Source organism: Sus scrofa, chromosome 3 (genome assembly GCF_000003025.6).
Source record: "Sus scrofa isolate TJ Tabasco breed Duroc chromosome 3, Sscrofa11.1, whole genome shotgun sequence".
In the NCBI taxonomy this organism is placed as follows: Eukaryota; Metazoa; Chordata; class Mammalia; order Artiodactyla; family Suidae; genus Sus; species Sus scrofa.
In genome coordinates this window covers 127452313-127466866 of record NC_010445.4, presented here as the reverse complement: position 1 = coordinate 127466866, position 14554 = coordinate 127452313, and the positions used below count along the sequence as shown (strand labels likewise).

Here is a 14554-nt window from a genome sequence, read left to right as displayed (position 1 = left end):
TACGTGTTTTACACAATGCTGTAAATTATTCCACAAATATAAAATATCTTACTGTGCTTCTGAAAAGATGCCAGTCTCCAAAATTCATATTCATTTCCTTCTTCAGCTCATCAATGTTACACTGAGCTAACACACGGCCATTTATGTTCGCCTAATACAAGGACAAAGACAAAGGACAGGTGAGACGCCCGCACCGTTAGTGACTGACGAGTACACTCGCCTTGTGGCCACCGAGCCAGAAGCGAGCCACCAGAGAGGCTCCACCCCAGTCCGAGGTGCCCGAGGGACCGGCCACGAGCCAACGCCCCCGCTACTTCCGAAACTACTTCCATGAGCAACCACAAAACTGTCAGCTTTTCTCCTCTCAGCCATAAAACACGGCCACGAAGGCAACAGCTGGGAGGGACCAAGACGTCTGTCCGCGCGCCGGTCGCTGACAAAGTCCGGAGTGAAGCCATGAGCTCTGACGAACTTGCGTATCAGCTGCAGCAGGTACCTTCAGCCGTCAGGAATGTCCACCCACCAGTTTCCCAGTCCAGCAAAGGCACCAAAAAATGATCTGATCACTACTGGGTCTCTGTCATGCTGGCCTCTCCCACGTAAGAAATGATGGAATTTGCTTTGTTAATAGTAGGTAGCGTCCCTCACGAAATCCCAAACCTGACTGTATTAACTATGGTAAAACCATGGAACACCTGGAGTGCTGGGCTAAGGGCTAAGCCCGCAGAAGGTCAGAGCAAGGCTGTGACCGAGGGCCTGCGGCAGAAATGCCAGGAAGCTTCCAGCACTGGAGAAACCAGGTGCCAGGTTTCAAGCAGCCAGGGCCTGGCAGTCAAGAGCTGAGTGGGGAGAAGACACTGTCTGGCGGGAAACAAAATCCCCACAAAGGACTCACGCTGGAGGCCTTCCTCTCCCCTGATGCCAACCCGGCCGCCTCGTGCCTTGGAAAGGCGGTGCCCGACGCGCTGCAAACGGGCTGCCACCAACTCGATGCGTAAGAAAGCTGGCATTATCTGCAGCCGTGCTGACCAAGCGCAGCTTAAGATGAGTGTCACGGTATGTTTGCCCATAATCTTTTTAGATGCCATTCTCTAAAGCATGTAACGAACAGGGGCTTGCGGTTCGTGTCCTACTTCACGAAACCTCGGACGGAAAGAGTCTAACTTGGTGCAGACACAGCCTATCCAACCTGGGACTTGGCCTCATACACACGAAGCCTCCCTCCAACTCCCAGGTTCGCGGCAGCGCCCGGGACTGCACAGCGAGGTCAAGAAAGACGTGCACTTCCTCTAATGTGCTCGCCAGGCAAACCCAAGCCTCTGCAGCCTCATCGAAGGGGACGTGAAAGGACATGCATCAATTAAAAACCATCTAATTATGTTCTGTATAATTACGTACAAAAAGGAAATACAACGTAAAAGAAAAGGCCTTCTCGTGTTCTCTGCTGCCTGTTGGAAATAACGAGTTGCGGTTCATCTAAATGTGAGACCCCTCAGGGCTCTGCCTTCCTCGTTGCAGCATTTTCTGCTTGTCTGAGGTCATCTGAAAGTTAACACTGCGACACAGCCCTCTACTCGCGGTCCACCTGCCCGCCTCCGCGCCCTCAGCCCCGCCTGGGTCCGCGGGCCCGTCACCTTTTTGATGGTTGCGCAGTACTGAGGCAGCAGGCTCTGGTCCAGCCCTTCTATTTGCTTCAGCTTCTCACAGACGGCATCCACGTTCATCGCATTCAGGGATACGGCTCCTGGAGCTGGGCCTGATCCCTAGATAAGTCGGGGAAAGATCATGTATGAATAGCGCTTCCTGCCAGATGTACGCACTCACGTCACAAAGAAACACTCACGAAGTACACTGTGAAGTGCGCGGGTTAGTGATGTGTTTTCACATGAGGGTAAAGACAGCGGATGTGTGCAGCGTGGGGAAAGGCCATCGGGGAATAGATTTAGCTACTGGTACCCCTTCGAGAGCATCTTTTACTACGGCAGATACAGCCTGATCGAAACACTCTTCTCAGAAGACAGAACATTCCGTGAGCCAAGAACAACCTCAAGAGAGCCTATAACCTCAAGCCTAAGCTCAGGAGAGAAGGGCACAGCCCTTAGTAACACAGGACAGGAGGGTCCGAAGGGAAAGGAAGGGGGATCACAGGTGCCTCCGTCGCAGAAATACGAGAGGAAAACCTACGCGGTCCTTTCGACGTGCCCCACGAAGCAGCTCTAAAGGTCTGTACAGACCGTCCTGATGGAACCCAGCGGCTGCAGTGCTCAGACCGTCGTCCTAGTTTATGTCCAAGCACCTAGAATTTCCCTCAAGAGTCTCGACCATGGCCGTGTAAATATAAAACAATGCTATTTCTGCTCAACACATGTGGAAGTAGATCCACTGAAATTCGGTCTCATTTAAAAGAAAATGCAAAATAATAAATCTAGCATTTACTTAGAAGAAAAACATTTTCTCCAAGTGGTGCCATATTAAAGAAGTGTGTCTCTGTGGCTGATTCTCTATGAGTCTCTGGGATAACAGATGTGGACGCTGGGGTCCAGAGAGGTAGGTTTTGGCTTCAAAGTCACAGAATAAATAGCTAATTATTGGTAGATCTGGATCTGAACCCTAACTTATCCGGTCTTACGACTTCCTGTCTTCTTTGCTACAACTATTTTTTTTTTTTTTGTCTTTTTGCCTTTTCTAGGGCTACTCCCTGGATGTTCCCAGGTTAGGGGTCCAATCGGAGCTGTAGCCACTGGCCTACACCAGAGACACACCAACTCTGAATCCGAGCCCCGTCTGCGAACTACACCACAGCTCACGGCAATGCCGCATCCTTAACCCACTGAGCAAGGCCAGGGATCAAACCCACAAGCTCATGGTTCCTAGTCGGATTCGTTAACCACTGCGCCACGACGGGAACTCCAGCACAACTGTCTATTTTTAAAGAGTCTGTGAAAACTAGAACCAAGGTAAAGAGAAGACAAACCAACTAGTTAGAGGATTATGTTCCAAACGGCCTGTCTTGCTCACCATTCAATCTAGTCTTAATATGATAAATACAATTAATCCTATTCTCAGGACAAAAGTAACAGCCAAAACTTCCTGTTAGCAACTTGTTAAACATTATTTGCAACATGAAAGCATAACATAATACTCTAATAGGAACTAATAAATAAATATACACACCTAGTACATACCCAGAAGATATATATATTACATATAAATATAGCTAGGGTATGAAATCAGATTGAACAGGTGGGGTAGCAATTTTACGAGAGGGAGTCTTAGCAAGTTTACAAGTATAAGACAGTCCCATAAAAATTTATAATGAGTTGGAATACACTGCACCAAACACATGTATAGTTTGTTTTTAATTAAATATAAATTTAAAATATGCCAATATATTATATGGTCTGAGGTTCCATTATTTCAAAAATATTAAACGCAAAATACCAGTGTTTCCATAATTTAATTCTCATATTTCTGTACACAGCTATGTTTTCTGCCTGGAGGAGTACAGCCAATGATCAAAGGGTTAGTTATCCACTACTCACCATGGAAACTCAAAATACTTTCTATGAATGTGGAATAAGAGTATTTGTTTTATTTTTCTTTCCTTTTAAATAGGTCTATTTGGGATATAATTCACACACCATGCAGTGTTCCCACTGAAAGTGTGCCCTTCGAGACCCTTCAGTGACTTTGGGTACATTTACACAGGAGGGAAAGGCTCACCACCCTCAACTCTAGGACAGTTTCGTGCCCCTAAAACGAACCCGGTGCCACCAGCAGTCATTCTTCTCCCTCCGACACCCAGTTCCAACCCCTGCAGCCACCAGTCTACTTTCTGTCTCCATGGATTTGCCTGTTCTGGGCACTTCATGTAATGGAAACACACAGTATCTGACCTTCTGGAACTACCTTCTTTCACTAAGCATGACGCCTTTCGGGCTCATCCTCGTGAGAGCACGCATCTGCACGCCACTCTTTTATCCCGAACACTGCTGACCCTTTAAGTGGCCTTTAACGCTGTCTTTCACATGCTCTTACCGCCCAGGCTAGCACTTCTCTCTGGACACACCTACACCGGCTTACACCTCCTTGACTAGAAAGCCACAAGTGAACAGTCTGATCACCAAAATAAACAATGACTAGGCTGAATTACAGTTCATAGAATAAAATGCCCACGAGTCCAGTCTGATACAAAAAAAAGGTAGAGATAAGTGAGGAAGAAGGGACAGCTTTAACTTACAGAATTCTAATTAACACATAAAGACGAGGGAAACAGAATACGGCTGTACGCAAGATGCACCGATGGATGCTAACACTGACCCACAACGGTACAAGGAGAAAAAGGATGTTTGCAGAGTTGCAGTCTCTCCTCCAGATATGTACTCAGTGCCAAGGGAAAAGTAAAACATTACAGTGCTGAAATCTGGTAGATGCCACCTTAACCAAGTGCCCGAGGTTGGCATGACCATTGGGAAGGTGCAGGCCTCAAAGACCCTGCGTATGATGCCCTGGGAAGGACGCAGCGTCACTGCTGTGGGTCTCTTGCCAAGTATGAATAATCTCCTTCTAATCATGAGGAAACTGCAAACAAACTCGAAGAGAAGGACAGGCTATGAAAGATCTGTATTCTTCAAAAGTTTTAAGGTCATAAGAGACCAGGGAAGACGGAGGAATTGCCACAGACTGGGGAACTCTAAGGAGAAATAACAGAATACAACTGGACTGGCTCCCGGACCAGAAAGATGACCTCAGTGGAAAAACTTATAACAAAGTCCGCAGTAACTTGAGAGTATTGTAGCGATTCTAATGTCTGCTTTTGAGAAATGTGCCCCGGTTAGGAAAGATATGAACATTAAGGGAATACAATTGGTGTACCTTTTAAGTCTAAAACTATTTTAAAGTTTAAAAATTTTAAATCACACAAAAAACTCCTTCTGATTGTGCTACAAAGGACAGGAGAGAAACAGCCATGAAGCAGATGAGCTGTGTCTACGTGGGGGCGGGGGGTGTGAAATGTCACGGGCATCTTAAAGGGAATCTGAGAATTCTGCACAAAGACACGTTAATGACGATACTACTCGTTCCCTTTATTTTTTCTCACTCTTTTCTTTCAAAACAAAAAACTCCACATTATTTTACTTTCATGATCCCTTAAAACTTTACTATTTTATCATTTTAAAATATACTTTGCTCCTCAATAGGAATTATGCATAAAATATATATTATCTCTAAATGACTTTTTGAAGTTTTATAAGAAAAGACAGACATGCATATGAATATAAAACCCCTGTAATTCTATCAACGCTAGAGTCTGACTACTGATTACTTGTGAGCTGAGTTTTATCGAGATGAAGGGTAAATTATCAATAAATGAAAATACATTACAATACGCTTCTTTGCATAAAGGAGAAATGGCAACCACCTGCCAGGTCTTTTTGAAAGTATCCATATATAATAAAATTATTTTGAAGTCAAATGAATCTTAGGAACCAAAATAACGACCTTTGGATGGAAATCTCATTAAAAGATGGAGAAAAAGTACAAAAGTGATAAGGAAAAAACCCTTTCAATAATTCAGTATATACATTCTTTAGTGGAAAAGTAATTACACTGCGTGGACAGCATGGTAACATTTAAGAGCTCGTCATGCATTCTTACTTGAAATTTACCTGTGACCAAAAACGATCATTTCAGTATACTTCACAATTTATTTTTAATGTTTTCTTCTAAAACAGAAAACTGAATGCAAATGTTAGTCTGTTTGAAGTGTTAAACATAAACTTCAAAATTCACAGAAATTAGAATTCCTCCACGTACAACCACAGCTCACGAAACAGATTTAAATTACTTTGATGAAACTATATGATTTTATATTGTAAGTAGATTAAACTACACTCTGGAACATGATCATCTTTGGTAAATTCATTAAATAAGCTTAGAACTGATTAGCCAGAAATGAAGAGCCATGCAAAGGCTGAAAGCAGCTATTAGAACAAACCCAAGGCACTGAAATGAGCACGGATTTATAAACAGCCCAGCATGAGGTTGCCAATGATTGCTTCTAAGTCTAAGGTAAGAAAAGAAAGATTGCACTGAAAGTTTCGGTACCTGTCTCTGTTTGTTAAACCCAGAGTCACACGGCTTTAAGGAAGGAATAAAACAGAATGAAGGACACGAGCTTAAAGTGAAACATCAACTACATACATATAATAAACACAGGCAGCACGTTCGTCATTCCTCTCATTCTTCTCTAACTGTGAACACACCACCTCTACAGCAACACAAAGCAAGGAACACTCGCAAACACACACGTGGCAGTTTGATTTCATTAACATGGGCTTGGTAATTTTAAACCTGTACTCTCAAACTTGATATTCTTTCTAGTAAAAGAATAAATAAGTCATGGGCCCTACATTCAACAAGAAAACCAGGTAGATCAAATTTGCTACGAAAAGTCAATATTCCTGCTACATAACAAGTTTTAAATTAATTTTTAAATCTGATTGAAAACCTCCAACTATTAATCGTTTTCTGTGCAGATTAGGTTGGTGGTAGATATTCTTAAAATAGTTAAAATAATCTAGAGGTAACTGACAATATTGAGTCAAAGTCCATTTACAATGCTTTGCTTTGTTTTTTTACGTACTCATTATCTGGAGTATTTCATGAGAACCTTGTTTTCAAGTTGACACATCAACCTTATTTGTTATAAGTTGGTTTTTAGAAAGTTCCTATGTATACCTGTGGAGACCTGAGATAAGTATCAGAAAGGAGTGCTAACGAAATCATAGTTTACTACAGGATACCCAAGACACAAAAGAAAGTTATTGTTTCCTAGCTGGAAGATGGACCTTCCTCTTCCACCTACATGAGAAATAAAAATGCGGTCCAAGTTTGACAAATGAGGTTTACCTAACACCACATTTAAAGGGCAATCTTAAAAAACACATGTACCAGATATGATGTTGTTTTTTTTAAACTTTCACCTATACTCTAGGATTTCAATGATCTCACTACTGCAATATCACATTTCTTCAATTACCTCCCAACCAATTTAGTTATAGCTTTAAAAGATTTCTTGAGCTGAAGCCTGGCACAAAAACTTGAGCTGGAAGTGAATACAATTTTTCATTTTACTACTGAAGAAAAAATAAGCAAACGCTTTTCCAAATGGAAAAATGCACCCCCTGCCGTTTAGCAGAGGGAACTATATCCAACCTCCTGGAATAGACCATGATAGAAAATCACATTAAAAAAAGAATGTATACGTGTGTACACGCGGATATAGATTTTATATACAAATATAGATAGAGCTGAGTCTCCGCGCTCTACAGCAGAAATTGGCACATTATAAACCAACTAGACTTGAATAAAAAAGAAAGAATTTTGAAAAAATAAAAATGCATTTCTACAATGCTTTAGAAAGTATAAGTGGGCCTCCTGAGAGAAAGTGTAAGCGTACCCGGCCTGAGCCTGCCATCTGAACAGGCCCCGACGCGCGCCCTGCCTCACCCACGGACTCTTTGGCCTTCTCGTCCCAGTCTGCTCCTGAACAATGAGCGACAGCTTGATGTGGACATGTTGCTTGTTTGAAAACAGGTTTTAAGTTCTAAGCCAGTGGTGGAAACAAAAACGACCTACAGTGGAGTCCCATCTTTTTTTTTGTTTACTTTGGTCCCTCTACCAATTGGATTCAGTTCAATGAAAACCATGACCTTCACTTTCACACTTGCAGTAACTCAGTAAATCGTCATCAATCTCCAAAAGCCAAAGGACCACCACACTGGAAAGCAGGAGGCCGTATTTCACAACACCTGCATGATTCTAAAGTTCTTTGCAGGGAAACTTTGTGCTAATTATTTTCATGCCTTTTCAGCAAGGTAGGAAGATGATCTAAATAAAGCTCCCTAAATGTGTCGTGAAAACCCTGCGACAGAGCAGGTGCAGAAAGAATGGCTTGGTGGCACTGATGGTTCCCGCCCGGCAGCTCCATGAGGGCAGAGGCCCGCCAGTTTCATCCACTGGAATAGCGGCTCAGGACATCCCCAAACCAGCCAGCGATCACACAGGCTCTGAGGCGGTCCAGCCACGTGAGCCAAGGAAGGACAAGGGGACGAAGAAACACTCACCTCGCCTTCCTCTGAGAAACTGCTTTTCAAGGAAACACGGGTACCACCATGAGCCGCTCATACCTTAAATGAAAGACTGAACTGGGGAGTTCCCATCATGGCTCAGTGCTAACAAACCCAAGTGGCATCCATGAGGACGCAGGTTCGATCCCTGGCCTCGCTCAGTGGGTTAAGGATCCGGCGTTGCCATGAGCTGTGGGGCAGGTGGCATATGCAGCTTGGACCCCGAGTTGCCGTGGCTGTGGTGTAGGCCGGCAGAGCCAGCTCCGATTCGACCCCTAGCCTGGGAACCTCCATATGCTGCTGGTGCAGCCCTAAAAAAAAAAAAAAAAAAGACAAAAAATTTTTTTTTAAATAGAGACTGAATACAACACTCTAAAAGCAACTCTTTGAAAGACCTTAACAGCGCCTCTGAGGAGATGGGACTAGAGACAGACCCTCCTTGGTGGGGCCTCCGTGCATGGTCACAGAATGACCTGAACGCCCCTACTTCTTGGTGGGATCTCGACTGAAAGAAGGTAAAGGCACCGAGTAAAATTCCCCGGGGAAGCTTTCAAAACTGTAAAGTATTTGGAACATTCAAATAACCTGGAAACCCTTCTAAGTTCTAGAAAACAACTCAACTGACAGCTTTCGGGCCAGAGAAGCATCAACAGATAAGACTGAGTTAGTGTAAACTGACGGGGGTATTTGCACACTCCCCCCCCCCCACTGAAAAGGTTATTTATACAAAACAGTTTTAGTTTCTGACTCTTTAAATACAGCTCTGTGGAATCCGGCCTTTAGGAGAGTAGTAATAATGATCATTATTAAGTACTTCGAGTACATGAAGGTGGAGCTCTCCTTACATCAGACCTATGAGGTAGGTCTGCTTTTTCCAGATGAAGAAGTGGAATATCAGAGAGGTTAAGTGATTTCTCCAAGGCAAAAAGCTAATTGCCAGGGTCTGTTGAACTTGAAAGACCAAGCACCTGACCCAGTTGGGCTCAGGACTGACAGGGCAGAGAGGGCAGCAGGGGTGAGGCAGGCTGCACGCTAACAGCCCCATGGATTGAGGTCTACACCCAGTGCTCCCTCCTGTGAGCCTCGGGGAGTCCCACAGATGGCCCTGGACCAGACCAGGGGTCCTGGAGCTCTCCGAGAACCCTGCAGAGAAAAGGCAACTCCAAAGTGGGGCCACGGGTCTTTTATTTTTACTGGTTTGTATAAACTAGAGTTCTGATGAAGATTTCATTTCTTAAAAAGGGCTTCTCTGCTTTGAAAGCTTGAAAACACTTGTCCTTTCTCGCTCTAACATCTGGGGGATCATATCTTGGGTCCAATGGGGTTTTTTTAGTTTTACAAGATTTGGCATATATTTTCTCTATTGTAAAATTACAGGGGAAAGAGCTAGCACAGAGGCTTCGCTGTGACACCCCGCCTGGAAGATGGAGAAACACCCAGAGGCATCTACAACTTATCTGATTAGTCCTCGGCTGGACCTCACAAGTCACCATCATTACAAGGGTCCTTAATGTCAGAGAACCCAACTATTTTCGTAAGGATCTAATTTATAAAGGCTTATGAGCTATTCCTTAGGATAAAACAAGAGGGGACCACCTATATTGAAAAGACCATAGCGAGTTGGTTAACTTTCTGTGGTCTTGGCTTTTGTGATGTGTGTGTGTGTGTGTCTGTGTGTGTGTGTGACTCATTCTTTTGTGTCCCTAAAGACGAGGTGTCCAAAAAGGTGTGTGGAGCTCCTGACTTATCTCTAAGAAGCTCTTGCCATGAAGTGTTGCCTCCGCACGGCTGAGTGAGCGGAGATGGACTCAATCTGCCGTCTTGTTACCGCAGAAATTATACGGAGGTTTCCGCTACAGGACTGAAAACCAAAAGAGCCACAAAGGGCTACGGACTTTTCACATTAACTGCTGCTGTGTCGGCTCAGGTTTATATGAGGAGCCCACACAGTGTTCCTGTGTACAGATACTTCATACTTCCACCACGGCTTCTAATACGGCTTTGAACTCAGTGTCTACTTGAACTCGCCTACTAGAAAAGAAATTTTACATGCCACTGTCATTGCTAATTTCTTAAAAGCAAAAGAAGGCTCGGGAAGCAACTATTATTGATTACACAGAGTGCACAACTATCTTTTAATACTAAAAGAAGAGCAAAGAGTATGGTTATTTTATTCAGTGAAGGCACTGATATATTCAGAGCATTTTAACTCACTGTTATTGGCCTTCTAAACACATCTTAGAAGTTGCCTTATTTCCCCTTCCTCAAAAACTCATTTTAAAATTTGCCTGATGCTCCTTCACTGGTTCCTGAAATTACAGCCACCTTTTAATCACAAGGGTGTGTCTACAGTCTTACGCGTGGAACAGCTACTATTTCAGTGAGCCTCTGTCATTAAGACCCTCAAATTCTTCACAGTATCTCATTTTCATCAAAAGTTTGCTGAGAAATTTTAGCTCAGAGAATTGGAGCGCATGCATGAATCGATGATATATTAAAGGCTCCCTGACTGAACTAAAAGTCATTCTTGCTTGTGGTGGCAATGAACCATGGATTAAAGATTCCTCTAGGAGTTCCCATTGTGGCTCAGCGGAAATGAATCTGACTAGTAACCATGAGGATGCAGGTTCGATCCCTGGCCTTGCTCAGTGGGTTGAGGATCCGGTGTTGCCCTGACCTGTGGTGTCGGTCACAGACACAGCTCAGATCTGGTGTTGCTATCTATGGCTGTGGTGTAAGCTGGCAGCTGTAGCTCCAATTTGACCCCTAACCAGGGAACCTCCAAATGCCATGGGTGCAGCCCTAAAAAGACAAAAAAAAAAAAAAAAAAGAAAAGAAAAAGATTCCTCTAACACCCAAACAGAATTACTATGGTTTATTATGTCTATCATTTGTGGATAACCAAAGGCACTCTGACACTTCAGCTAAAATATTAACGACTCCAAATGAATCATCAGCCCCTCAATGAAAACACCAAAATGGTTCTTTCTATCTCACTAACATTAACTCAAAGAAAAGTAAAGTTAAAAAATGATTACCTACTCATATGCACGCTTTAAGTTAAAAATTACAGGATACAATATTTCACCAAATTAATTCTTAACTCCTACGCCACATGAAACTGACCATGTTTACACGGGCATAACATTCTGATGGAAATATTTAAGAACTTAAAATACAAACTGGGCTCTTAAATTCCACACTGATTGAATGAATGAAGATTTAAAGGCTCATCACATTAAATGTATTTCTCATTAAATACAAAGCCTTGAGTGATATCACAAAGTGACATCCTACAAAACTTGGTTTTTTATAGAAACCTACCCTAAAGTGTTCGAGGAAAGAATTTTAAATAATTCCCACTACGCGCTAAACGAACTCTGTTTATCTGGAAACTTTATTTCCAGAAACCGGAGATAAATACAGTTGGCCCTTGAACAACACAGGTCTGAATTATGCAGGGTCACTTTTACGCAGTTTTTTTTTCAAAAGTAAATACACAGGAATACCCGACCTGTGGTTGGTTGAATCTGTAGCTGCAGAATCACAGATAAGGAGGAGCCACTTATGCTGGAGGGCTGACTAAGGTACAGGCTCTGTTCGCGACTGTTAGGATTCGGGGCTGCTAGCAGGGTCAGTGCCCTAACCCCCACATTCTGCAAGGGTCAGCTGTATGCGGATACAGGAAAGCAGTATTGTAGCAGTCCCGAATTCACACCAGGCATGGGCACCGGGATTAAACATGAGTCACTAAGAATCCATACCTGGTCTACACCATCCAGCTCAGAACGTCTTTCTGTTATCTCAATGCTGATTTGGGGTATTTTGTGGAAAAAAAAAAAAAAAAAAAAACATGCATTCTGCATGTATAGTCCCAGCTGCAGGTTTAAGAAAAACCGGCACATGAGAAAGTCAAGTCCACCGTTAAGGAACAGACACCACCAAGTGAGTGCTCCTGCGGACTGCTGGAAAAACGCCTTCCTTACTAGACGACAAAACCACCCAACCCATGTCATTGAAAAGGGGGAAAAGCAGGAGGAAATGGAGGGTAAAGTTAAACATGAGCTGTTTAATTAATCCATGGACTCTAGGCATTAGTATTCAGCTACTCTACAGCAGCGGCCCGTCACACCACGGATGCAGTTAGTGAACTGCCGTCACCACGACTGAAGACCGTCGTGACTGCTGCACAAGCGGCGAGACGCTCGCGTTCCACACCACGAGACTACTCCGTTACCCTCGAGGAGCCTGTGGGTGAAGAAAGCCCCTCAGCAGCGTCCTCCTTGATAACCTCCTACCAACACAAAACGAGAGTGGGGGTGAAAGTGAAGGCCTGAGCCGGACAAAGAAGGAGCGCGACGCTGGACCGCTGGACCCCGGGAGCCTGGCCGGGATCGGAGCTCCCCTTCCACGCCAGGATCTTAAACCTTCAGCCACGGCCTACGTTCTATAGATTCGGCCTCCGGACTTAAAAAACGTACTAACAGGAATCTCTTTTTAAAACCGTTAAACTCAGTTGATCATCAGGAACACCTAAAACCGCGGGCACAAAGGTATTTTGGTTTTGATTCGAAGTAACAGTAATTTGAAGAATTCTCTTACCCTGTTTAATGTCTGCTATTAGATCCAAATAGTCTCTCCCTAGACCCCTCATTTTATACCATCGTGCTCGCATTCATATACATACAGATACCATACGTGTATGTCCTTTGAAAAGAAATGAGAAACTAACAGGTATAACGGCTTCGTTTTAAAAGTCTGCTGACAAACAATACACTACAGGCCGGAAACTGATCATAAATAACTCATCATTTATTCCCTGAGGCTGCTAGTGACTTTCCTTCCGTAGCTCTTTGCCAGAAATGAAAAACAAAACACATTTTGGGTTAGTAATAGCTTATGTTTCTTAGAACTCTTTATAAAATAAGTTGTGCTTTTACTCCAGAAAGGAAATAACCAAACTTCTAATGCTGACTGTGTTTCTTATTGGATTAATGCTTTAGTTACCCTTTTTCATACTTACTAGGCCATTGCTCTGATCTCTGGGCAAATTCGTTTTTACTGATGGACGTGAGATGAGATGGTGGGAACCGCCAGGGTAGTACCGTGGCGTGTAAAGGTATGGGGCAAAGAATGGCTATGGAAAAAACACGTAACAAAAGAAGGGGATAAACAATTACAGAAATCAAAGTGGAATGAGATTCATCAAATGAAACTAACCAATAAAACACAACTCCAAGTTTTTCATGCAAGTGACAAAACAAACGAAAACAGCCTCACTCATATTCTGTAAGATATCAAACCCAAACATGAAACGTATGATTTACAATCTCACATTGCTGATTTAATGCAAGCTTTTTTAAAAGCAACTAAAGTTTTGTACCTTACGACTTGACACAAGAGTTTCTCTTTACACTTTACATTTTTATGGGTTTACCATGTGTCAGGTTCTGAGTGATTTACAAATATTAACTCACAATCTCATTTCAAAAAAGCAGAATAGAACTTCCATAGAATACTATTCTTTACCAAAACACAATTAGCCTTAAGGGCGACCAGAAAGTCTCAATTATATGAGAACCCCCTAGCATGGACTCCAGGAATACCGTTACTCTAAGTTCCTAGACTTTACTTCATAGTCTATGTGCTGGAGTTTACTCTGTCTCCTAAATAGGCAAAGGTATTTTTAAACTGGGGAATCCACTGTTCAAAGGAGATCTAGGGCTATAGCATTTATTTGTAACCAGCTTCATATAAACAGGAGCTATCAGATTACATGGGCTAAAAATAAAGATTAAAACACACTAAACTTCACTACACTGATGTAACATCTTCCCTTACCTTTTTAACTTCTGCCATTTTAAGAAACTTCTGCTTTTAACTTTCAGACTAAAAACGTCAAATAACTGGAGCAAAAAATAACTAGATTTAAAAACACGAAAAATTGCTGAATGCTTTAAAAGTAACAAAACGCCCTTAAAGCATCACATCATTGTTATTCATGTAAAACTAGTTGAACACAAGGTCTCCAACTAGATGGCACGGCAATATTTTTTTAAACTTCTTGGTCTCAAAACTTCACCTGTCATCTAATGATCAATTGAGCCATTTTATATAAAATCACAGCAGATTTTAAGACTAATAAAATAAAAACCTGCATTTCACACTGCCGACACCCAGTTAAAGTTTACAAGGATGAAATACATTATAAAATGTTACTGTTCCACCTTTTTCTCCTTATCTGAGTCAAAGAATGAAACAACACTCATAATACCTCTATAAGCGGTATATACCCAATAACTTATATGGCCAGCTGGCCAACATTTCTGAAAAAGTGAAAATTTAAATTCTAGAATTCCTTCTTTACCACATTTGTTCTAAATTTCTCTATCTTCCTAGCTCACATGAAATGTATTTAGGCA

At 42.6% G+C, this 14554-nt stretch overlaps 1 protein-coding gene across 19 annotated transcripts in view; it reads right to left on the bottom strand.

The window, feature by feature from the left end:
- KIDINS220 (kinase D interacting substrate 220) overlaps nucleotides 1–14554 on the bottom strand; it is a 95167-nt gene that overhangs the window by 10887 nt on the left and 69726 nt on the right. For 5 of the 19 annotated variants that reach the window (XM_021087892.1, XM_021087884.1, XM_021087891.1 and 2 more), the window contains 3 exons: nucleotides 13156–13269; nucleotides 1635–1763; nucleotides 53–151 (listed from right to left, as the gene is read on the bottom strand). In XM_021087892.1, coding sequence (XP_020943551.1) covers nucleotides 53–151; nucleotides 1635–1763; nucleotides 13156–13269 — 342 coding nt within the window. Of the gene's footprint in view, nucleotides 1–52; nucleotides 152–1634; nucleotides 1764–6108; nucleotides 6142–12369; nucleotides 12427–13155; nucleotides 13270–14554 lie in introns of all 19 variants that reach the window. The other 14 variants (XM_021087888.1, XM_021087894.1, XM_021087887.1 and 11 more) reach the window with 4 other exon arrangements.